Source organism: Podarcis bocagei, assembly GCF_964188305.1.
Source record: "Podarcis bocagei genome assembly, chromosome: 2".
NCBI classification, from domain to species: Eukaryota; Metazoa; Chordata; class Lepidosauria; order Squamata; family Lacertidae; genus Podarcis; species Podarcis bocagei.
This window is the reverse complement of record NC_138126.1, coordinates 81,773,048-81,798,421: the sequence shown is the minus strand read 5'-3', so window position 1 is coordinate 81,798,421 and position 25,374 is coordinate 81,773,048. Positions and strand designations below refer to the sequence as shown.

The following is a 25,374-nucleotide window of genomic DNA, read 5'->3' as shown; positions in this document are numbered from 1 at the left end:
CCGAAACCACACTTTGATCCTGATTCATTCTAACAACCCATGCTTAAACAAACCACAGTTCTGTGAGCACAGACAGGGAACAATGGCTTTTTTAGAAGGAGAGGTGAACATTTCCAATCTACTCCATGCAGCCACTCACAAGGAAGGAGAGAGGGAAGTACATGTGACCAAGATTCACACAGGTTCATTCATATAGTGGGAAATCAGTTTCTTATTGCATTTGCCCTACCCTAAAGTGGCAAAACCACAATCACAAGAAGCAGCACAATGTTTTATTAGTCTTCTCTATTCCCTTAAAAACAACCACCCTTATTTGTCATACTTCTGTGATAATATTAGAAGCTATACACCTCTCCAATTTCTAGACTGCTGTTCGCGACATCACTGTGATCCCACGGCAGTTTCCAACAATGCACAAAATAATACATAAAACGTAAGTTATTAAAAGCAACCGAGTTAATAGAAAACCAACTATAGAGCAACTGAAGGAGAACAATAAAGCCAAAGAGTGGTTACTAATTTTACTCAAAATGCCTGGGAGAATAGAATTGTTTTTACTTGCCGGCTGAAATCCATCAGAGTCTCCACTGATAAACAAGGGGGGAAACCAATAGCAGACATTTGATTCACAGGGTTTTAACCCTGGCTTAAGTATATGTGCAGAATGAAGAAGACTGCCCTTAGTGACTGTCATCTCCACACACAATGTCTGTTATTTCATCAAGCCCATGTAGAAGAGCTGGTTCCAAGTCCTCCCCATTCACTCATGTGAGTCCCTGAAGTAGCAGCAAACACCTCGGCAAATTCTCCCATGATGGCTGATCACTCATCATAGGAAACTGCACCCAGGCCTTTCACCAAGAGAAGGGGAAGAGCACACCGGGGCAGAAGATTGCCAGTGCCATGTGATTCTTGTTTAATTACAGGGGGACTTAATAGAGTTTGCTAGTAAACACTTTGTAACCACATGTCCCTGGAGATCACTGTGCAATAATACTTAGTGGACGTAACTGGGATCCCTGATTTAGATGACAGAAATAGTCATTCAGTGCTCTTGTTCCTATAAGGTACTTAACATCCACCCTCTTCTAACATGGCATGGTGATTACTAGACAACTGCTACCCAGAACTCACAGCACCAATCACACTCTGTCCAGAGGCTGAATGCTGAAGTATTGAAGATATGGAGCTGCTTGAAGCTTCCCAAACAAGAATGCACGACAGAGCTAATGCCCTCCTTGAGAATATCAGGAGATAGCCCACCCCCTTTCCTTGTGACATCTACATGACTAACCCAAGAGGGACTGTGGAATCAGCATGGCCTATGCAGCCTCTACAGGGAGCTTTTTGGCACTTGCTCCTTCTAGGGGTGCTTTTTCACCATTTTCCCAGTTAAAACCATCTCCCATTCCCACTCCCCAGTCATCACATGATGGACCACTGCAATTGACCTGTGCATGGCCCCAGATGCTCCATGACTACCAAGAATGTCAAGCAAAGCTGTGAAAACACACACAGTGGTGATCCAGATGGGAAAGAGTTCTAAATATCACAACTGGAGCAGAGATAATTTGACACCTAGGGAGGAATTCAACATCACACTATTACAATTGTTCTATCAGCATAAGCTCTTCCGCTTGCCAGATAGAACATTCTTCTCTCCCTCTGCTGTTCTGTTCTGGGAATTCTCTTGGCCACTTAAAGCCTTGCCAGGGTTGGACTAAGGATTTCTCTAGAGCAACTGCTTAGCTGAATCTGGCCCAGACAGATTGTTTTCAGTGGCATCCTTCTGATGAAACTAACCACGCACCAGCCCTCATAGGTAATTCTTTCCTGGTTCCATGGAGCTTGAGTCTTGTCCCAAGATAAGAGAGGGGGTAGGAAATTAAGTCAAAGGTGCTTTTCGCTTAGGTGCTGGACCTTTGATCATTCTTCCTTGCAACTGAGGCAATTTAAAAGCATAGAAGTTGAACTAAAAGTAACCATAGTAGTAGCAGTGGCAGTAGAGGAGCAACAGCATGACAGAAGTTTGAAGTGATTTGCTGAAGGTGGTGCATCTTTAGAATACAATCCTAATTCCACTTGGGATCAAACCTCACTGAATTTAGTAGAGTTTACTTCTGAGCAGACATGGGTCCCATCCACACCATACAATCATGGGTTTCCCCAAAGAATCATGGGAACTATAGTTTGTTAAGGGTGCTGGGCTCACAGATCTACAGCTCCCAGCAGCTTTAATAAACCGCAGCTCTCAGGCTTCTTCAGCATGCTTCAAACATATGGATGTGACCTTGGTTAGGGCTGTGCTGTTAGTTGCCCTGCAGGAAGAACCAAACAGATACTCATCAGGGTTAGCTCAGTTTAATCTCCTTTGGGTGGATTTTCACTCGTGCGTGTTCTTTTCTTTTTTTCCCCCAGCAGAGAGTAAATCAAACAAGGGTGCTTTGTTGTGAGCCTGCCACTCCTAGGAGAGGAGCCTGCTGAACACAAGTGTGCAGTGGCCACTGTGGCAAGCCAGAGTACTGTGCAAGGTTTGGAGGATGTTCAAGAAGTGACTCATTGACCACTTACATAGGTGCGGTTCATTTCAGGTCAATAGCCCTGCATCAGTGAACCACCCTTTGCAATGCTCCACAGCATTTGGAAAACAGGGCACAGAACTGGCGCAGTGTGGGAGGCAGGAATGGATGCTTGTGAAGATATGTGAAGACCTTTGGATCTATTTGCTGTAGTGCTTGTGTGGGACTAGGAATCAGTCAATAGTTTCTTTCCTGGTGATACTATTTTAAACAGCAATAGCAGAATAATAATCGGAGGCCAGTGGTGTCAAGAAGCATTCAGATGAAAACTACCAATCCTATTATTGATAGGAAGTAAACCTCGATGAATTCAGCTCTCATTATTTATAAGCCAGCATAGTTAAGATCAAGCTGTAAGGCTACATTGGCCCAGTTGTAGTTGGTGCCCATCGGGACTGGTGGGGAAGAAAGCGGCGAGCCCAGCAGCAGGTGGAGACAAAGCCAAAGATGGGCAGAGCCCACAAATGCCCATTGGCTCCTCTTCTCCTCCCTGCTGAATTCTATAAGGGTAGCATGAAGACTAAAGAGGAAAAGGCTGGCAGCCAGGGCTATCCCAAGTTAACTGGGAGAAGAAACACTTTCATTTGTTTGTCCTGAATTGCCTGCTAGTGTCCTGAACCCAGGCCTACCTGGCAGCAAGGCAGTGTGTCAAGTCCCCAGTCCAGGGTCAATCCATGTGTTTAAAAGTCCAAACGGAAGCATTGTCCTGTGGACATCCAGGAGCATCCAAACCAAGGTCCATCAACTTGGGCAGTTGAGCAGACACAGCCCCTCAGCTCTGCTTCCCTTTTGTACTTTGCATGCTGATTGCAGCACCTGGGCTTGATGAGGCAGGTGACCCTCACCTGCTCCAAGCCTACTCTAGCTGAGGCAGGCTTCCTCAAACTCGGCTCTCCAGATGTTTTGGCCTACAACTCCCATGATCCCTAGCTAGCAGGACCAGTGGTCAGGGAGGATGGGAATTGTAGTCTCAAAACATTTGGAGTTTGAGGAAGCTTGAGTTTGAGGAAACTTGCACTGAGGAATCACACACCACCTCCCAGAGCTAGCGAGCCCCACCTGGCCAGCTAGGGAACTGGGCTGTGGGCCCTTGCCTGCCTCAGCCTCCAGGAGAACCCCTTCTGCTACTCCCTATGCTTCAGAACCCACCATGTTCATGAGGTCAGAGGTCCCTCTGGCTCTAGGGATGGGTCCTGCAGCTCTGGTTCTTGTGCACTGACCGCCACCCCCTCATGAGTATTTCCTACACCAACCTCTCCTTCCCCACCCACAGCTTGCCCCAGTGTGTCCCACTCCGGTCTACACCCCTCACCATGATCCTCTCTGTCCTCCTTGTTGTCCTATCAGTTCATGACAGCCAGTCAATTTCACTGGAAAATTCTGATTCATGCATGACTCAAAACATGTTACCTCTTCTTCAGATTACAGTCTCAGGTTCACTCTCTGTTTGTTTGTTTGTTTGTTTGTTTGTCTGTCTGTCTCTCTCTCTCTCCCTCTTTCAAGCAAAACTAAATATGTACACTTATGCCTGTGTGCTAGCACATTCATTCATAAACGCATTTAACGCAGATGTTAAAATAAGAAACGGGAGTCTTGTAATGTCTCTATGTGGTTGTGAAGGAGTCCAACTCAAAGATACTAAGAATTATCCCCCTACCTACTACAAAAATTAGTGCCTGGTACTTGTTAGCTGAGGAAAATGAGTGCAATGTGCACAAATGGTAACTTTAAATAAATAGAAAGCAATCTGATAGTAAATGAAAAGAGCTAGAATAATGAATGAGATTAGAACAAAACAAAACAAAAAACACAGAATATGGGCTTTGATGCCTTGATCATGGGAGTCCATATAAGTAGCAACAGGTGTGCCCATCATAAGATGCCCCTCACCAACAAAAAAAAAAACCAGGGTCTATCTTGGCTTGAAATGCCAGGCTTGTGATTTTGAATGATCAGCAAACCATGATGTGTAGGCTACCTGCGCTTTTCAGATAAAATACACGAAGAGCACAACAAATCCTGGCACCTTGACAGAAAACAAACCACAACATTGAGGCCTGCTGATGGTTTGCAGCAACCTGCAGAAAATGCACAGAAGACTTTGAGCCACTCAGGGAGCCACTGAGCCCAAGTGGCCCACGATGCTGAGCTGCTATCATGCTGGGGCAATTTCAGTTGACATCTGCATGGTGGCCATTTCACAGGCAGGGGTTTTTGATGATACCCAAGTACAATAAGATGCGTTTAGGGCAAAGCAGCTGCTCTCCTGTCCCTTCCTTGTTCCAGACAGAACCCTGATATTATTGTAACACATGGCTTAGAAATAAGAGGCTTAAAAGGAATCTATGAGGCAGATACTCAGCTGCTATAAACTGGCAAAATTCCTCCAAAGCCAGTGGGACAGGGTGCCGATTGACATCAGCAGCGATTTTCTTGCTGAGCAGTTGGAAAATGTGAGAAAAAATGATTTAGGTTTCATCAGGACAACAGCAGTTGTAGTTTGCAAAAGTGCTCTTTGATCCCAATCTCATTTATCGTCACAACAAGCCTGCAAGGTGGGACATAAATATATTACCTTTATAGGTGGAAAAACCAAAGCTGAAACATTGTAGCTTGTTCAAAGCAACCCACGTCGATCCAAACCCAGATCTCTCAAGACCAAGACCAAGCCAACATCCACTGAACCATGCTGGTCCCTTCATTTTAGCAGACACTTTTGCCTCCTTGTCTGGGAGATCTTTGCTCTGTCATATACAAGGCATAGTTTCAATTCCTGCGCTTGCGTTATGGGAGTGCTTGACATAGCTGTGAGTTGACTCAAGGGTAATTATCTTCTCATCTAGCACACATACTGGATGGTATTTCGGGTTAGGGAACTTATAGAAAGGATTCAGTGGCGCATTTCTAGCAAGAGAACAGTTGTTAACAGAAGGAATCAGGCCTACAGGAGAATATATTATGTATGCGAGTGTCATTAAAGATTAGAGATGCATTCTGGGGGAGCCATGCAACAGGTTTCATGCACTGGTTTTGGATCTGAAGAGGAGCTGACGCCTCCATCACCACCACTATAGTAAGAACTTCCTTTCCCTAACTGGCTCAAAACAGGTTTTTTTAAGGGGCACTGCCCCACACGAAATAATGCCATATTTCCTCGGAGGCTAACTTCCCCACCCCAATTCAGACAAAGCTCTTGTTTGTTTCGGCTAAGTTTGCAACAGACCTTTTCTGCCTCTATGACACAGTCCATCTGCAGTGGAGTCTGAATTGCAAGAGGAAGAGAAAGTCGCTTGCCATTGTGCTGAGGTTTCCTACGATGGCTGCCGCCAAGTACCTGCCCATGGATTGTTTTAGCCAGAATGAAAGGAAACACAGGAGTATTTGTAAGCTGTAGAATTAAACCAGAGTGGGATGGAAGCTGCTAAGAGCATTAGCCTAGTATTCTACTTCAGGACACAGGGGACTGGGCTTGGTATGTACTGCCATCTGAAGCAAGTTTACTCAGAAGTCCATCCCTCAGTTTCAATGGCACTTAATGTCTAGGAAGTGTGCTTAGGATTATAGCCAAATACCTGCCTGGCTGGTTATATATCAGTCCCCAAGGGGTAGTGTACCACTTAAGCTTCTCACACTTATAATATCACAGAGTCGCTTAGAGACCCACATCCACCAAATTGCTGTAAGGCTAAGATCCGTGATGGGGTTCTGATCCCATGTTGGCGGTAGTAGGATGGCGAGGTGGTGGTGAGTGGCACTCAAAGGACCTCAATTCTGCTGCTTACTGGCAGATAAAAGAGGGAGTGGCAAGGCAGCATAGAGGTGGGAGTGCAGTGCAAATTCATCAGTAGCAGCACTGAGTGGGTTTTGCCAGTGTGTTTGCACTACGCCAACCTCATTGACACTTCATCCCTTCCCATCTTTCTCATGGGAAGCAGCACCAATGGGACTGACCAAACGTCAGCTGAGCACCGCTGCCCCCACCATGCCATCTGCTATTGATACCAACCTATGTTAATTCCCAAGAGTTCATCACAGTCTAGCACAGCCTTTCCCAACCTGGTGCCCTCCAGCTGTTTTGGACTATAACTCATATCAGCCCCAGCAAGCACCAATGGGAGTTGTAGTCCAAAACAGCTGGACAGTATCAAGGTGGAGAATGCTGGCCTAGCAGCACACGTTTAGGGTGATCAAAACATAAGATGGGGCTGCGGAGGTGGATGCTAAGCATGGTGCTCAGTGGATGGGATTAGTAAGGACTGGGGAGGGGGGCATTCCTTCTTCACTCCACTTTCACCCCTTTCATTTCTCCCACATAAGTGGATGGTTGCTTTTCTGAGTCTTCTTCTGCATTATTACCGGTAATATTATTATTTGCACCTGCTCAGTTTTATTTATGATCCACTATTGCATTGTGTTTGTTCATCTGGTTTTTAGGAAAACTGACTGAATAACATGTTCTTATTGCATTTGTGTGAACTATACAGAGATTTTATTTAATTACTATATTAAGCAGTATAAGCATTTTATAAACAAATAAATCCCAATGGGGGTGGGGAGAGAAGCACAGCACTTGTCAATTCTCCTTCAGTGAGAGCAATGTGCACACCCCCTCCACCAGGTGGACAGGTTTCGCTGGCAAGGGTTGCATCTCGCTACAGGTTCTTGCGATACAAGCTGTTTCCTTCAATTCTAAACAAAGCCATCATAACGAGGGTCTTCCAGTTTGGAGCATGATGATAAACAATCACGTATTATGAAAAGAGGTATGGGAACCACAGCAGAAAGGTGGACATACCCTATGTGTTTGTGCAGTGTTAGAAGCTGAGATATGAAAGCTAGGACTTAAATGGCACATTAAGCCTAGGTTATGGGTGCAACAACGGAATGTCTAGGTGCACTTTTTTATAACAAGAATACAAAGCTGAAAATGAATGAACTGGAGGTAAAATCTCATATTCATTTTTCACCTGGTCTAGTCCTCATCTGAAGAGTACAAAAAACAAAGCCATGCTTCCCCTGCCTCCCCCCCCCCCACCATATTCTTAAGAGAGTCTCTTCTCCAATCTTCAGAGGGTGGCTGGAAGTGGGGAGGCAGAAAAAGGTCCTCTTTCCCTTCCACTCTGGAGTTTTAATCTGAAATCTTAGGTGCAGTACTGCACCCAGAGCTCAGAAACTGCTTGCGCTAGTGAAATTCCTTGTTGCAAAATGTGCCTAGAACCATGGGAGTTTCGGACGCTGTGTTTCTGTGCCCTGGCCAATCCAAGAGTTCAAATTTTTTGGTTATGGATTCATCTAAATGGGAAGTTTATTGCTTCATAAAAAAATAAGTCATTGTACCATGGGGGGGGGGAGCACAAAGCACTTTGCAAAGTGAGGTGAGGGTACCATTCAGTATCTCAGTGCCACACTACAGAGAGGAGGACAAAGGCACATAAATGTGGCGTGGCAGATTGACTCAGCCAATCTGAGCCAAGTCCATGTTGGCTCAGCCATTATAGAATTAGGAATGGACCCCAGAGACCTTAAGTTCAAACACAGGCACCCTACCCCAGCCACAAGTGAAAGGGCACACTGCTCTGTTTCTTTCTCCTAACTCTCATGTGGCTGGTGGTGGCAAATGTGTAATTTCCCCTTTAAGTAGCTGGTTGCGAACACAGCACACAAAATGGACAGGGGGCAGCACTTAGTGGCACAAGGATGGAGGGATGAAATGCTGGGCCCTGCAAACAGTAATTATCAGCATCCAAACTATTAAGCTCTGGAGAAAGAAACTGCTACTGAGCAGCAGTTGTCGTGTATCTGTATCCTTTTCCCTTGAGAGGAACACCCTCATTCTGTCCCCCTTTGATTTCATCTTCTCTGGAGAAAAGAGAACTCTGCTCCCCTCAAGGCTATTTATTTACCAGTTTTCTGAAGGTGACGGCGGATGTAGGTGAGCACCCCATGCCTTTTGTTATTGTGCATCCACGAGGGTCTGATGCCTACTGTCTGCCTCTGCTAACCCAGCTTCCTCTTGCCCCAAAATCCACCGACCCAGCCCAAGTCCCAAGTGTGGCTTCCGCAGAGGGCACCCAGAAAGTTTTACTTGCCTCTGACACATACACAGCCTGCAAAACCTAGAACTGCCTGTTCTCAGGGCTGAACTGCGCTGTCAAGGAATGCTTTCTGTGCAATCCATCTTGAAGAGACATCAGCACCACCTGCTTGCATTGAGAAACCCAGGATCAACAACAGACTCACCAGTGAGCTGGCCAAAAGGAAGAGGAAACTTAAGGAGGGGTGCATGGAACTCCTAGACACACAGGCAGATGCCTTGTACCAATTGCTCCTCTTAGCTCAGTATTGTCTGCACTGACTGACAGTGTCTCTCCAGGTCTTCTTCTCAGCCCTACTGGGAGATGCCAGGGTTGAACCCGGGACCCTGCGTATGCAGAGAAGATGCTCTCCCACTGAGCTAGGACCCTTCTCCAGATCCACTGGCTGCTGCCCTGTTTGATGAGAACCCCATTCGCTACGTGTGCAAAGATGCTATTTGTCATTCAAAGTCAAATTCCAAGGAGACTACCACAAACTGAACTGCCCTCTATCACATAAGCTGCCTTATGCTTCCCCCAGCTCAGCATTATCTTCCTTGACAGGCAGCGGCGTCCCAAGCCAGAGGTCCTCATCTCCCCCAGCCTTGCTCTTCCAGATCCTGAGATGTTATCTTGGGACCTCCTGCGTGCAAAGTGTGTGTCTCTACCAATGAGCGCCGGGCTCTCCCCGAAGCGGCATGATGCGTAAGCTATAAAGGTAGCTTGGGCTAGCTTCCCTTTAATGGAAGGGGCAAAACCCTCGCCAACAAAGTAGATGCGTATGTTGTTGGGGGGTGGGAGGACAACAACAGCAGCACACAGAGTAATAAGGGAATGACAAAATGAGAGAGCGAGACAGCAGCTTGAAATTGCCAATCGCTCTGCTGTGACATAAAATGGGCACCTGTCTGTACCCACTATATACCTATCTGCCTGTTTCCACTTATTTAAGAAATCCAGATGTGGTGCCTTGGTTGATGATAGCTCTCTTTATTTTATATGCTTTATTTTATATGGACACATGCTAGTGTCCAGTATAGAATAGTATGAGGAGAGGTCAAGGCTTGGTACCCCCATCAATATGCAAACACACACACAGAGAGAGAGAGACACAACACACACATTCCCCAATGCCTCTCTCTTTGAACTCTGCCCTGGGACACCCGCTGATGGGATCCTGCTGACACCGTGTCTACACACAGGGTGGCACAGGCTGAAGGCAAGAGTGAGTAGACTACACACTGGAGTAGAACGAGGGGCTGCAGAGGGCTTTCCAACCACAGAGCACACAGAGACAATACCGTTGAAGCCCAGCTGTCAGAAAATACAGATGTGGAAGGGGGAAAGGGGGCCAACGGACTCAGGTTGTCCCCATTTAAAAAGAAAGAAAGGGGGAGGGGGGATAAGAGAGAACCAAAGGAGGAAAAGAGACCTTAAGCCGATCAGCTGCCACGTTCTTCTTGCTGCCTCTGACATTCTGGTCCCAATGCAAAAAGAAACCGCGGTTCCACCCCCAGCAAAGCAAAGGAGTCTGGTACTTACTGCTGGTGCTCATGATGATCCGGCCCCGTTCTTCTCATTCAACAAAGGGAGGGAAAACTGTCCTTTAAATTCTCTCCGGTGCCTTCCGCTGCCCCCTCCTCCTTTTCGTGGAAGCGAGTCTTTTTTATAGAAAGGGGGGGGGGAATCCTAAAGGAGAAAAAAAAACCTTCCCTAGAGAAATATACGTATTATTTCCGTTTGATTCCTGTCCATCCGCAGGTGTCTCCTTGATCGCCCGGGCTATTCTCTCTCTCTCTCTCTGGGCTTCTGTCTTTGCGCTTAATCTTGGACGGGCAGATAATAAGGTCAGGGGTGGGGTTAAAAAAAGGGAGCGAGAGAGAGGATAAAAGCAGCAGCCTAAGAATCAGCCCGGACCAGGTGCCTTCCCGCCCTCGCTCTGCCCCCCAGCCGGTCTTCCCCCCACCGATCCACCCTTCGTGTGGACGCGGCGTCTCCCGCGCCAGGCTCGCCTTCTGGCGCTGGGGCTGTCAGGCAGCGCGCAGCCCGATGCCAGCTCCAGCTCTTCCTACGGCTCCAGGGGGGTGTGGATCCGGGAAGGACGGGGAGTGGAGGGCGGGGGGGGGGCGCGTCTAGATGCACGCAGCTTGCTTATCAAACGAGCGAGCTGAGCCTCTTCCTCAGTCTCCCCCCCCCCCGTTTCAGTAGAGCTGAATGAGCCTCGAATCTCCCCGCGAAGAGCCCCGCCCAGCGCTCACCTCGTTCCAGCCAAGTTTGTCAATAGGAGCCTCTTTCAGGTGCAGCGGGAGGAGTTTTCGCGAAGACAGCGCCGGCTGCAAATTGGGATGAAAGGCGAAAACGGGAGTGGGGGGAGAGAAGGAGGGAAGCGGCGGCGGCGGGGGGGTGGTGGAATAGCACCATTGGGCTGGGTTTGTTTCACTGCCGGGAGAAAACGGGATGCTGCCTTCTGCCACCTGCTGGTGGAAATGGGACTGCGCGGGTGGCAGGCGATGCATCCAGTGTGCAAGCGGCAGGGAGAAGGTGTGTGTGTGTGTGTGTGTGTGTGTGTGTGTGTGTGTGTGTGTGTGTAATTATTTGTTAATGCCCTGTGAAAAATAGCCATGGCGGTTTCTGCGGATAGTCTTGAACATGGGGGTGTCTGTTTATTTATTGGTATGTATTTGCTGGGGGCGGGATGTATAATCAACTTAACAAATTTAAAAGACACCTCTAAGTTGTGTACACAAAACAGTGTGTAACAATTATAATATGCAAATAAAAATCAGCAAATGTTGAAAACAAGCATGCATAACTGAAGTATGTGTTAGGATAGGCTTGTTGAAATAATGTTTGTCTTGGGTGTCTAAGAGCATAAGAAGAGAGTAGAGGTAGAACATAGCCAAACTGTCTAGTAGCCATTGATACACTGATCCTCCATGCAATTGTCCTAATTTTCTTTTAAAGTCATCCAAGCTGGTGTCCATCTCTGCCTCCTGTGGCAGTGAGTTCCATAGGTTAATCACGCACTGTGTTAAGAAGCACTTTCTTTTATCTGTCCTGAGTCTTCCAACATGCAGCTTCATTGGGTGGCCTTGGATTCTAGTGTGATGAGACAGAGGGAGAAAAAAATATTTCCTTATCTGCTTTCTCCGCACCAAGAATAATTTTATGTATTTCTGTCATGCCTGCTTCCGCTTGCTATTTTTCTAAACTAAAAGGCACCAGATGCTGTAACGCTTCCTCATAGGGGAGTCAATAAAACAGTGTTCTGAGGGTACCCACCTAATGTTAATAGGCCCCTTGCTCCCAGTCTGTAAAATGGGAACAACCATAGCCAGGGAACAATTCATAGCAAGGTTCAAAGGCTTGCTCTTAGATGTACTCAAGATTAAATTGTGATAATAGTGTATTTCAAGAGCAGTTGTTCTACTTGCTTTTTAAAAAAACAAACACACACCTTATAATCAACAGAAACCTACTAACAAAGAATAAACATGTGCTCTGACAACTCCCCACCCCCACGCCTAGATTAAGCCTGTGATGAGGCAAACAAGGTAGCAACTGCAGAGCATAATGAAGCCAAGATTAACAGTAATATTCAGTGACCATATTTCACAGTGTTCTCTTCCCATCTGGGGAAAAAAATTCAAGGGAATGTGGGTGCTTTCTGTGTGGACTCAGTATAAGGCAACTTCTTATGTTCCTAAGCTCACTAAGACTTTCCCCAACAGAATTTGCACTTGTACTATTTCTCGTTTTTAACTTTTTGCACTTTGATATGGGTTGCAAGATAGATTGTTAATGCATCTTGCTAGCAGGCTAGAAGAGCAGCTTTCGAGAACCCCGGTAGGTTAACATAAGAATATTGGAAGTGTCTGCTGGATCAGCCCAGTGCCAGCATCTTGTTCTCACAGTAGCCAACCAGATGCCTACGGTCAGTCTGAAAGCAGGACCTGAGTGCAACAGTGCTTTTCCTGCACAATGAAAATTATCCCAGTGATCAGGAACGCTGCACAGTCTTGGGTTCTGATTGCCTAAGAGGCTGGAAAGGGGAGTTTAAGCACTGTATCAGAGGAGCCAGGACATGGAATGTTGTACACGGCCTCTACTACAGAGGCAAAAGAAGCTGATCTGAAAGCAAGAAAGTTGGAAAGCTGCATTGCCAATGGTCTAGAGGCCTGTGCCGTAGCTGTCAGCTTTCAGATTTGAAAATAAGGGATCAGCAGCCTCACCTGTCCCAGGGACAGTCTAAGGGATATCTAACAATCTGGGATAGCAGCAGGAAGCAGCGGGAAACAGCGCTGGAATAAGGAAATTTCCCGCAGAAAAAAGGGAAGGTTGACAGCTATGGCCTGTGCATTACTCAAGTGTGCAGACCAGAGCACAACTGAGTTTTTCACTCCATCCCCAACACAGGTGGCGCTTCCAGATGACCAATTAATTGAGCATTGTTCTTGAATTTATTTGTTTATTTGCAGGGTGCTTAGACGGCACTGGCTATGTAATGAACATTCATTCTGATCCCTTTGCCAACACAACCCATCATCCACACAAGCACAAACCTGTATCAATGGCAGTATACTGCTGAAATTATAGAACTTGATGGCAGGCTGGTAAATCTGCTGGGCAGGCAGGTCCTTTTCTTAGGTAAACTTCAGGTGGTGTGTTGCCATGGGAACTAAATGATTAGATGATTGCTTCTTGATACGGGAATGGTTTTTGAGGAAAATTTGATTGGAGAAGCAGGTAGTAGACCACCTTCAACATGAGTAAGGGCAATATGATCTAGGTATCCAAAGTTGTAGTTTGAAACATCTTGAAGGAATCAGGTTGGGAAAGGCTGGCCTAGATGTGCCCTCAGTCAGATTCAGCAGGGCCGTTCTTAAGTTTTTATGGAAACAACAGCAGCACAATTTCCAGGAGGAGCTGAAGAAACAACAAAGAGTGTCACTTTAAAGACTAAGAAGATTTGTTATGGAAGAAGCTCTTGTGCATCAGAGTCCACTTCATCTTCACTGTCATCAGATAAGGACTCTGGTCCATGAAAAATTATGCCATAATAAATCTGATAAGTCTTTAAGGTGTCGCTCTTTGTTACTTTTACTGTTAGATGAATAGCACATGTAATTTAAGAGAATTATTCAGCATGGAGATAAAATATAAGAAGAAACATAGTGTTCTGCATCAAGGAATGACTAAGACAGCCTCCAACTGTTCACAGGGTAAGTGTTCTCCCGTTTACACTTTGCTGTTGAGTTATTATTGCAGACTGACCTAGAAGAAAGGTTTCGGGATGGGGCCGCTGCTTTGTAACTGCAAACAGTAGCTTCTTTGTTTCAATGAATGGCGAGGGAGGGCTCCATCTGATGTCGCATTTCTCTGCTTACAGTCTGAAAAATGTGCAAAGGGAATTGGCCAGATAATGGCCACAGAGGTCTCTTACCTAGGGTAGAAGATGAAATTTCCGCAAGTGCAGCTGTCAATTACATGACAACCTACACCTGCTGAAACTCCCCCTTCCACACAACTGTGAAAGGTGTAGGGGCCCTGTGCTCTTTTTCACATGGTCACTCTACTCTTGACTCTGTCTTCTCACTGGTATCTAGGACTCTTCTGCCAAAATCAGCCACTTCTCTCATTACTCAGACTGGGAGATGCTTGCCCTTAAACCCCAGCACTGGCTTCCTATCTGCTCCTGTGTCCAGTGCAGGAACCTGGTCCTTACTTTCCTTGGACACGACCTTTGCTTGTCTCTCTGCCTTCATATCCTGAGAGCCCAGTCTCTGCACCTTCACTCCACCAACCCTGATAGCAGCCACAAGGGCTTCTGTTTCCTCTTACAAAACTTTGCCCATCCTGCTTTGAAGCATTTATGCTTTGAACTCTCCAATGGAACACTTCTTGTCATGTCTTGGGCTTCCTTTAATCCCACCTTTTCTAGAAATCCTGTGGCTTAACCTGTTTGTCCTTGTTTCAACTAAGCCTATATGTGATGGCATCTGTGCATATTTCCCCCTCTATCTTCCTCTCTTCCTCTCCCTCTGTTATCTCACCCTCTGTCAAAAATCAGATTATAAACTCATTTTGTTTACCTCACTCCACAAAGCATCATGCACATTGATGTGTACTATTCACATACATGTAGGCAAGTAAACAAACCATGCACCTTTATACTGCAGGAGTGGGGAACCTGTGGTTCTCTAGATGTTGCTGGACTCCAATTCCCACCAGCCCCAGCCAACATGCCCAATGGTCAAGGATGATGGGAGTCATAACCCAGGATCATCCAGAGGGCCAGAAGTTCCCCACCTACTATAAGAACGTGGGCCTGAAAGATCTGGAGAAGGTCTTTGGAGCTTTGTCATATATTTGTTTCAGACTTAAGTATGACAATTTTTGCATTTAAAAAATGCATGCATTTGGCCATTTGCTGACTACTTCATTATATGCGATTTCAAAACATTATCAGAAAATAGAGTGCCGAAGAGAAAAACAGTAAAAATCAATGGAATTTGCAAGCTCAAACTGACAGGTGTGACAATTGGTCTCTTCAGCAAAAATGGGCAGAATGTTCCATGCTTCATCCAGTATGGATCTAATTTTCCTATTGCAGCCTCCTTCACATAATTTGCTGGTGGTTGGACCCTGTTCTTGGGCAGCTGAGATTACTAAACTCATCCCTAGAAAACAGATCTTTTCCAGGCAGCCGAGTCTGAAATTATCATGAAACAATCGCTTATTTGTGAGCAGACTCTCAGTAAGGAGACACAGATTTTGTTGCTGCACACATACTTTGTGCATAAAATTAAGCCAGACAGTCAGTAACAACTGCGTTCTTTTGGAACTAGTATAAGCAATGCATGAGCTCAGTTTAGAGAGAAACTGTCATGGCTTTCAATAGCTAGTTATAAGCAAGCTGCATTGCACAGTCCATAAAATATGTTATTAGAGCAGCATTGTTTTCAAGAGAACATAGTTTTCATATTTCTAACAGGAAGAACTGGGAATTCTAGGCAGCTTGTCAGCAAAGTGAACAATGGAAAGAAGTCTTAATGAGAGAGATGCTAATAAAGCAACACTAATATTTTGTCACAAGCAATCTGTTTGACCAAAGGGAGTAACACCCCACTGAGAGGAAGTCTGGAAACCCAAGAGTCAAAATGCTTCAAGGGACTCATAGCCGGATCCTGTGCATGCTTACTCAGAAGTAAATATCACTGTGTTCAATGCAGACCCTCCAAGTGTCCCTGTTTTCCAGGGACAGTCCTGGATTAACAGAAGCTGTCCCGGTTTCTGATTTGATCCTGGAATGCCCCACATTTCCTTAGGATGTCCCTATTTTCTTCAGGGAAATATTGGAGGGTATCATAGGACATCCCTATTTTCATCGGATAAATATTGGAGGGTATGGAGTTATCCAATCCCCGGGCTATCTGAAGCCAGCCCTGTACCTGTATAGGGAAGAGGTTTAAAATGTTTTATTGTGTTTTTATATATATTGGAAGCTGCCCAGAGTGGCTGGGACAACCGAGTCAAATGGGTGGGGTGTAAATAGTAACATTATTTTATGGAATAGGACGTCCCTATTTCCTTTGGAGAAATGTTGGAGGGTATGTCAGTGGGATTGCCCAGGTACGTTTACACAGAATTTGAGACAGTAGGAATGAGGGAGAATTTAAATTCAGTTCGTATTTAAAGGCAAACCAACCTGATTTGCACTTTCAGAAACGATATGAGAACCAAATCTCTGCTGGGCTTCGAAATGCCTTTGAGGATACCATGGCCCAGTTTGCTGTGACATTTCCTGAGATGGAGGAATGGGTATAGGGCTATGTTTGGATACAATTGGATGGCATTTCGAATCAAGATGGCAGACCGAACCCGCCAAGACTACACTGATTTGGACATCTCTGAAGATATTGCAACTGCCACACCCACTGGTAGAGGAACGGGGGGGGGGGTAGGGGGAGTGCACCGCCCCCAGCACCATCAGGGAGGGAGGTACCATCACAGCTGCCCCCCAAATGCACTGCATGTACCCCCACTGTGCTGGGTGCCATGCCCCAGCAGGCAGCGCGCCATACCCCCGGGACGCACAGCACATCACAGTGGGCAACGTGCCACGCCCCCCCGGAATATGCGCCGCCCCCCCCCAAGGATGCATCCCAGCCACACCCCCGCCTGCCCTCTGCCCCCCCCCGGTGCCCGAGCATGCAGCTTCGCCACTGGCCACACCCCACTGGAGGAAGGAGACCTGGCGCTCTCCAAAGCAGATGCTACAGAGAAGCAGGCTGTGTCAGTGCATCATGAGTGGGAATCCAAGGGCTGACAGTGTTTCCTACTTCTCCAGATGTATGTTTTACTTTGGGGGTTTTAAATGCTGACAACATTAGGGGTAGATTCCCCCCAATCCTCCGGAACAGATTTAGGGTGTGTGTAGGAGAAGAAGAGGGAAACTCCCATTGTGGAAGCAGGCCTTGTTCCATGCGTGCAGCTGCTTCTTTGACTCCTGCCCTGGGGTTGATTCCCACAATGGTTTGGAGCTGCAGCTGGGTTAAATCCTGGCCAGACCTGGATCAGATGGAGGGGTTGTGTACAGCCTTAGAAAATACACACACACATATATTTCATTAAATTTCCAAATGTCAGTATGTTTTGCCTTCTAACAATTCCTGGGTAACATAGGGTGCTTTCTGCCAGTCTAATATATACTGTGGAAAGTGGGTTCTCTGTTTTTCTGTCCATCTGTTCTCTAAGCAATTGGCCACCTTTCATGGCCAAACTTGGCACTCTGGTTCTGAAGATGGAAGAGCTTGTTTTCATCTACGTTTGGAAACTGCTGGATGTCAATTTGAAACAAGATGGCAGACCAAACTGTTCCAAGCTGAATAGATTTGGATGCCTCTGAAGATATTGTTGCTCAATTTGGCAGAATGGTTCTTGAGTTGGAGGAGTGAGTTTTGGACTATGCACCTTTGGAAGTGAAAGAAACTGTTATGGGCACCACAAAATACCCCGGTGCACAGATAAAAAACTGGTGAAGCTCAGAATATCCTCCAGCACAGCTACACACAACTAAAACAACCAAGCACAGAGAAAGACAGGCATCCTACTCCACAACTCCCCCTCCACACACCCAGTCAAAAATTGAGAGGAGCAGGTGGCCTTGCCAAGCGGCAAAGGATGCATCAGGGGGTATTGTGCCTATATGTGCCACATTGGTGACCCCACGTACACCCAAACTATTCCCCTCTTAAGCTCTGGAAATCTTTGTGAAACCACCATATGTCTTTCATCTTTCCAGGAGACTTTTGGCTGTTTACCCTGCTATTTTGCAGAGTCTCTGTTACGAAAACACAGACATGTAGTCACAGCACAGTTTTGGCAAACATTTAATTTTTCTCTATTATTACTGGAGTGACTTTATCACAAGCTCTATTAGTCTCCTTATGTTCCTCTTGTTGTTTTGCAGAGAAACTAAAAATCAAAGTCATTCCTGCTCGATTTGGGGTTTATTTTGTTCCTCAATGTTAGGACTTGTTTCTTCACCCCATATTCTATATTAATGACAGTCTACTGCAGAGTTTGGCGGGGGTTACCAAGACAATGTGCAGTGTTTTTGTCCACATTCAGTCTGTGCTATGTCATAAATCATTCTATATTTACATTTTTATCCCACCTTTCCACCCATAAATTCAGAGAGGAGTTCTAACCTTCCTACAAATCTGGCCAGATAGGATTCAGCTATGTGACACTTGATAGTGATTGTGAGCCTTATGGAAAATTCAATGCATTTTTAAAAAACGCTTTAAAAATGCATTTTCAGAACATTTTTTATATGTATGTAGATTCCACCGATTTTTTTTCAAGTTGCTACCCTCCAAAGATTTTAGACTATAATTCCCATCAGCCCCCTCTATTATCCATACTATCTGGGGCTGATGGGTACCGGAGTCTAACAATATCTCAAGGGCACCAGGTCAAGGGGCCATGCTTGCCCTTTAACCATGTAGTATAGAGGACTTGTGTGATTTCATCCAGCTTGATTGTTTCTAGTCTTTGACAACACACACCTCTGGAAATGGTTAGTTAATCTTTTGTAATCTTTTGCCTTCTCTTTTTCTCAGAACAAGCAGTGTAGATGTGGCAGGGCACCATCCAACTACCCAGTTTTAGACTTTTATTTTGAAATGGACTAGACCCCCCCCCAACTACTTTGTTAAATAAATGTAGCTAGGTCTTTAAAATCAGTGTTGCGAAAGATATTCATTCTTCCTGGATGAGTTTAGCCTTGTCTAAAGAATCTGTGAAGCCTAGATGTTTTGGGGAGGTTTGTTTTCGTTTTTGTCCTCTGGTAATGGCTATCCTATCCTGTTCTCAAGTTAAGAGTGCAATATAAACGTTGCTCCATGTTTCCTATGCCAGCCTGAAGCTGGCACATTGATCAGGCCCAGATTGGCTGACCCGCACCCCTGGTCCACCTCTGAAACATCTCACTTCATGTCTTCCCACTGGCTGCTACTGATGGGCATCTCACCAATGGCACTTCCACCCACAATTTGTGGCATACTGGAAGAGTGATGCTTGTCTCAGTTGGTGGGAGCCATAGGGAGGCCAGCTTAGCCCAAAATGCTGGGCTAGGCAGAGGGACACCTCCACCCAATCCAAACCCCCTCCCCAGCCCAGTGCAAGGGGAGGGGGTTTCGGATTGCTCTGTCAGACTTCATATGCCCCCAAAGGCCTTACTTTCTAAATACTTTGTGGATCTGAGGTATTGGCATTAACACTGGTAACCATAATTTCACTTTTTGTCCACTCAAAATGTACCAGGTATGCCAGGAAAAGATGAGAAGTTCGAGCAGCATAGTCTGTGTTAATAAGTAGACTAGGAGCATCCTCACAGCAAGTGGTATAACTTGCTCACCGTGACTGACTCATTCTGGTGTTTGGATTTTTCTGTCTCTCTTGATAGCTGTGCATCAGTCTAACAACGAGCATGTGCTCTTTTCTCTATTAGAAATCTCAAACTCTTAACATCTTAAACATTAATGGTGTTCTATGGGCAGTCCCTGTTCTGTAATGTACTGAAGTCAGAGCGTGTCTTACCTGGGTCTGTCCCCCATTATTCTTCTCAGTACGCAAATGCTATGATTTTTATGATCTCTGAGGATGCTGCGGCACAGAGAGCCATATGTCCTGGAGGTGTTTGCAGGAACCAAACAAATGCTTGGCACAAGTATCTGCTGCCCTCTGTTGACTAAAAGGAAGGATAGAATCTAGAAAGATGGCATTTGCCTCATTTTTATTCTAGCAGTTATTCAGCAAATATGTTTTCTTATTATGCCAGGGTAATGAGTTTTTAAAAATGACAAAGTGAAGTTTTTCATGGAACATTAGTGAAATAATATGGAAGATGTTTGAATTATTAACAAAGGAGAGCATGTGTTATTCAGAATTGTGTATGTTCTCTTAGTGACAAATTATTATTTAATATAGTTATATCCACCCTTTCTCCCAAGCTCAGGCTAGCAAAGGATCTTTTATCACCAGTTGTTGATTTTTACAGTTATTAATAGTTAGAATCATATAACTTTACAGTTGGAAAGGACCCCGGGGGTCATCTAGTCCAACCCCCTGTAATGTACGAATCTCAACTAGAGCATACATGACAGATGGCCATCCAACCTCTACTTAAAAACATCCATGAAAGGTGAGTCCACCACCTCTCATTGGCGTCCATTCCACTGTCGAACAGCTCTTACTGATGTTTAGTCAGAATCTCTTTTCTTGTAACTTGAATCCATCGGTTCGGGTCCAAGTTTCCAGAGCAGGAGAGAACGAGCCTGCTCCACCCTCCTTGTGACAGTCCTTTATATATTTGAAGATGACTACAGTGGTACCTTGGGTTACAGACGCTTCAGGTTACAGACTCCGCTAACCCAGAAATAGTACCTCAGGTTAAGAACTTTACCTCAGGATGGGAACAGAAATTGCGCGCTAGAGGTGCAGCAGCAGTGGGAGGCCCCATTAGGTAAAGTGGTACCTCAGGTTAAGAACAGTTTCAGGTTAAGAACAGACCTCCAGAATGAATTAAGTTCTTAACCAGAGGTACCACTGTATTGTATCTCCTCTCAGTCTCCTCTAATCAAGTCTCCAGCTAGTCAAGGAACTTAAGACAATGTGCAGTCAGTCTTCAGGGTTAAACTTTGTTGATTATAAAAACAACAGTGTCAGCTAACAGGTAGAGGCACTAGTCCAATAGATGGAGCTGTTCCAATGCTTAGCTGTGCTTCTGAGTCTTATCATAAGAACATAAGACAAGCCTGCTTCCTCTTCTTCTTTGGCAATCACTTGTAGCCGAGTAAGACTGTCTTCCATAAACACGGTTTTAACAACGAATGGTACGTAAGTGACTGTGGAGGCCAATTCTGGATCCACACATCCTTCCACAGTGGGGGCATAAATTTCTGGATCAGGCCAAAGGCCCATGTCCTCCAGTATCCAGAGGGCCACCAGAGTCCCACAAGCAGAACATGAGCACAACAACTGTCTCCCCATCTGCAGTTCCCAGCAACCAGTACTCATACTGCCTCTAACACAGAACGACTCTTATGCTATTGTTTCAAACTGCAGATACTTAACAGAGTCTGCTCCTCTAAGTGTCACAACAGGGTTTTTCCATTTTTCATTTTTAAGAGAATCCCTGTGCGCTGGAACCTTAAGAGACACAGTGGCCTGCAGCCACTTTCAAGGATTAACGCAGAGCAAAACTCGAAGTGATATGAGAAATCCACAAGCAACATCTCCGTCTTTTTAAAAGCAGAGCTTGCGGAAGGGATTCAGATGAGGACCAAGAATGGTGTTTAACCTTTACCCCCTGCTCTGTTGAACTAAACAAAATCCCACCCCTCTTCCACCTCCAAGCTATCTGTAGAACTTGCTAATTTTAATAAAAAATGATTTGAAGCATCTTTGTCGCTAACCACTGTGTTGATCTTAGGTCAAATGGTGTCCCGTGTGAGGAGTTGCTTCAGCATTTCCCTTTGCTTGTTCTACTTTAAAATACTTTTTAAAAATGCATTGCAACCTCTTTCACAATGGTGGCATATAATTTCGCTGTTTGTTGAATGGGCACTGAGGTTGTAAATATTCCTGTAAAATACACACACACACACAAATGCTGGTGCAATGTTAGGCATGCAAGTCAGTGTCAGCTTTACAGTGGAAGAAAAACTCTTTCTACTGTTTCAGCTGCTGATGGGATAGCTGAGTAGGTAGTCTGGACAGGAGCCAGTCCATTGCCATATGTCCTCTTTTTCTAGGACACATCCTCTTTTTCATGGGTAGAGTCATCACAGCCAGGGCGGGATTTAGGTTTGATGAGGCCCTAAGCTACTGAAGGTAATGGGGCCCTTTATATGTCCAGCTGTCTTTTGTCAAGAACAAATTGTTTCTGTTTTTTGTGTTGAATATATTCTATATGGTAATTTATGGACCTACTGTAATAGGTATCTAAAGCCATTTGCACGTGTCAGAGCTGCTTGAAGATCCTAGCTCACAGAGGATCACGCTAGCCAGCGATCATTAAGTAAAAGTCTTTATTGAATTACAGTTTCCATTCTCACGCTGCTGCGCGCAAACTCTACGTCTAGTAGCTAGATCGGCGAAGCTCCGTCTGAGTCTCCGCCCCGTGAGCACCAGCTTAATATCCTAGCCTTGCTCCACCTTTTCCGCCTGACTGTCCTCCTCTGGGTCCCTCTACCCCCCGGGGCCTCCTCCTTCCGGGATTCTTCTGACGCTGACCCGGACCCTCCTGCCTCCTTGCGCCGGGCTTTAGGACCTGGTTCCCTTTCGGGGCTGCTTACTGCGCCGCCTTCCTCTGCATTTGAACTTGGCGCGCGCGCCCAACCTTCCACCTTCCTCTTAACCGTTTCTTCGCTCCCCGATGGAGGTGTGGCCACTCCTGACTCATGCCCTCCCTCCTGTGGTGAGCTGCCAGCGCTTCCCCCCTGGCTCCCTTCCTCTTCCCTGCTTCCTGGCGGTGACGCTGGTCCCGATTTCCAGCTGCTCCCCCCTGAGTCCCTTCTGGCTCTATCTTCCTGGGGTGCCCCCCTTGCCCTGGCCACTGGTGCTCCTTTCTGTGAATCCTCTGATTCACTGGAAAGACTAGGAGATCTCGGGTCGTCGTCATCACTCATCTTTTCTTCTGCCTCCTCCCCTTCGCTCTCTGTTTCCTCCCTTGCCCGTGCCTCTGCTCCTAAACCCCTGACATCCATCCCCCCCTCGAAGCCCCCCATTCCCCCCTCCCCTCCTTCCGGTGCTGGAGCTGGGGGCTGCTGTTGCAAAGGGACGAACGTCGGATATCGGTCGCTTCCCGTGGCGGGCCTCCATCTGAAGTCTTCCGGTTCTTCCTCCCTGCTCTCGTCGACGACGGTCACCTCCGCTTCCATCTCTGTGCCGCCGTGCTCGAAACCAGGGTCGTCCCCGAAAATGTCCATGTCCGTCTCTCCCTCACTTCCTCCTGGCGGCGTTGCTCGTCCTGAGCATTCCAGCCACTTTCTGCGGAACTGCTCCTCTGGCCTATCGTCCCACCAATACGAGGGTTCCGAGGCGGATCCCGAGGGTGACCCCTCCGGGGAACGGACGTCTCGTGTCGGTTCCTCGTCCGAGTCGAACCCCCGGAACGTGCTGGCCGAAAGCGTGGGCGTGAAAAGCCAGTCGTCGAAAAAGTCTGCTGGCATAGGTCTATGTGGGAAGAGGGCATGAAACTCGTCTTTGAGCAGAGGTTCGTCTAAGGCGTATCCCGGCACCCAGCTGTTCGCACTGGCCGGGGTGCCCTCCTTGGCGAGAAAGTATTCTACCCCCTCTTCCCCCCATCTGGAGTCCAAAATCTCCGTGACTTCGTTGATGCGCTCCTTCTGTGCCACTCCCGCGTGCCCTGTTCTGTCTCTGGCCGGACTCGGCGCCGTTCCGGGTTCCTGGAACCTGTGCGGTGCCTTGTAGGGAGTGAGCACCGATCTGTGGAATACTGGATGCATCCTGGAACCCTCCGGAAGTGCCAGTCTGAAAGCTACCGGGTTGACCTGCTCTTCGACTTGGTAGGGCCCCAGTTGCTTATGCCCTAGTTTCTTCTTGGCCAACGACCTGGCCGGCACTGCATGGGCTGCTAACCAAACCCAGTCTCCCACGTGGAGCTCTTCTCCAACCCTTCTGTGCTTGTCTGCTTGTACCTTGTATGCGTGCTTGGCCAGCTCCAGGTGGCGCCTCAGCTGATCGTGGACTTCCTGCAGCTCCGACGCGAACGCATCTGCTGTCCGCGGCTCCCCCTCCCCCATTCTTTCCAGTCCCGGGAAGGTTCTGGGGTGTCTCCCGTTGTTGGCGAAGAACGGCGTGACCCCCGTGGACACGTGCTTCGTGTTGTTGTAGGCGAATTCGGCAAGCGGCAGGTAATCCACCCACGTCGCAGGCTGTTGATTTGCATAACATCTCAGGTACTGCTGCATGATGGCATTGACCCGCTCCGCTTGCCCGTTGGTCTGCGGGTGTCTCGCCGACGCCAGGTTGATCTTGACGTTCAGGAAGCCCATCAGCTTCTGCCAGAAATTCGAGATGAACTGCCGCCCGCGGTCGGACAGAATAGACCGTGGCAGACCGTGAACCTTGAACACGTGGTCTATGAACAGTTTGGCGGTGTGCTCCGCCGTGGCCACCTTAGCACACGGAATGAAATGGGCCATCTTGGAAAACAGGTCCACCACCACCAGCACTGCCGTCTTGCCCCTTGAGCTGGGCAGATCCGTGACAAAGTCCAGGGCCACCCTTTCCCAAGGTTCGACCGGAGTTTGCAGCGGTTCCAACAGTCCGGCCGGCGGTTTGTGCACCGGTTTGGCCCTCTGGCAGGTGTCACACCTCGCCACGTAGTCTGCGACCTCCCCTCTCATTCCAGGCCACCAGAAATCCCTGGCTACTAATTCCACCGTCTTCTCCTTGCCAAAGTGCCCGGCTGTGGGCGCGTCGTGCAGCTGCTGCAGCACCTTGGCTCGAAGTTCGTCTCCCGGCACGTAGATGGCCCCTTTACGGATGAGCAATCCATCTCTCAGCTGGAAACCGTCGGCCGCTGCCTTGCCCCTTTGCACCTCTGCCATCTTTGCTCGTGCGAAGGAGTCCCCCTGCAACGCTCGTCGCACCGCCTCTAGGTCCACGGTCGCCGCGGCGCACGCCCACACTGTCGGTGCGAAGATGTGCATGGCGGCCGCTGGTGTTGCGTCCTCCAGATACTGTGGCTTACGGGAGAGAGCGTCTGCCATGATGTTGGTGTCCCCCGGGACATACTCTATTCGGAAGTCGAAGTTCGCAAAGAACTCAGCCCAACGTATCTGCCTCTGATTCAGGAACTGTGCCGTGCGCCAGTGCTCTAGATTCTTGTGGTCCGTGCAAACCTGCACCGTGTGCTTGGCGCCGATCAGAAAGTGCCTCCACGCCTTGAACGCTGCGTGAATGGCCAGCAACTCCCTGTCCCATATGGTGTAGTTCTGCTCGGACTTGCTGAGCTTCCTGGAGTAAAACGCTCCCGGTCGCCACACCCCCTGCGGGTCTTTCTGCAGCAGGACCGCCCCCACGGCTCTGTCCGAAGCGTCTGTCTCCACCCTCATCGGCTTGCTGGGGTTGACATGAAGCAGCTGCTCTTCCGACGCGAAGAGACGCTTGAGTGCCTGAAAGGA

The 25,374-nt window shown here is 47.3% G+C and overlaps 1 protein-coding gene across 8 annotated transcripts in view; it reads right to left on the bottom strand.

Moving 5' to 3' along the window:
* The window catches only part of ABLIM3 (actin binding LIM protein family member 3), a 147,047-nt gene extending 136,207 nt beyond the window's left edge, over nucleotides 1-10,840 (bottom strand). For 3 of the 8 annotated variants that reach the window (XR_014003840.1, XR_014003841.1, XR_014003842.1), the window contains exon 1: nucleotides 10,196-10,835. Coding sequence is in view for 1 of the 8 variants with exons in the window: in XM_081178510.1 (XP_081034636.1) it covers nucleotides 10,196-10,208 (13 nt within the window). In the remaining 7 variants the exon portion in view is untranslated. Of the gene's footprint in view, nucleotides 1-10,195 lie in introns of all 8 variants that reach the window. The other 5 variants (XR_014003838.1, XR_014003839.1, XR_014003843.1 and 2 more) reach the window with 5 other exon arrangements.
* Nucleotides 10,841-25,374: the final 14,534 nt, after the last annotated feature.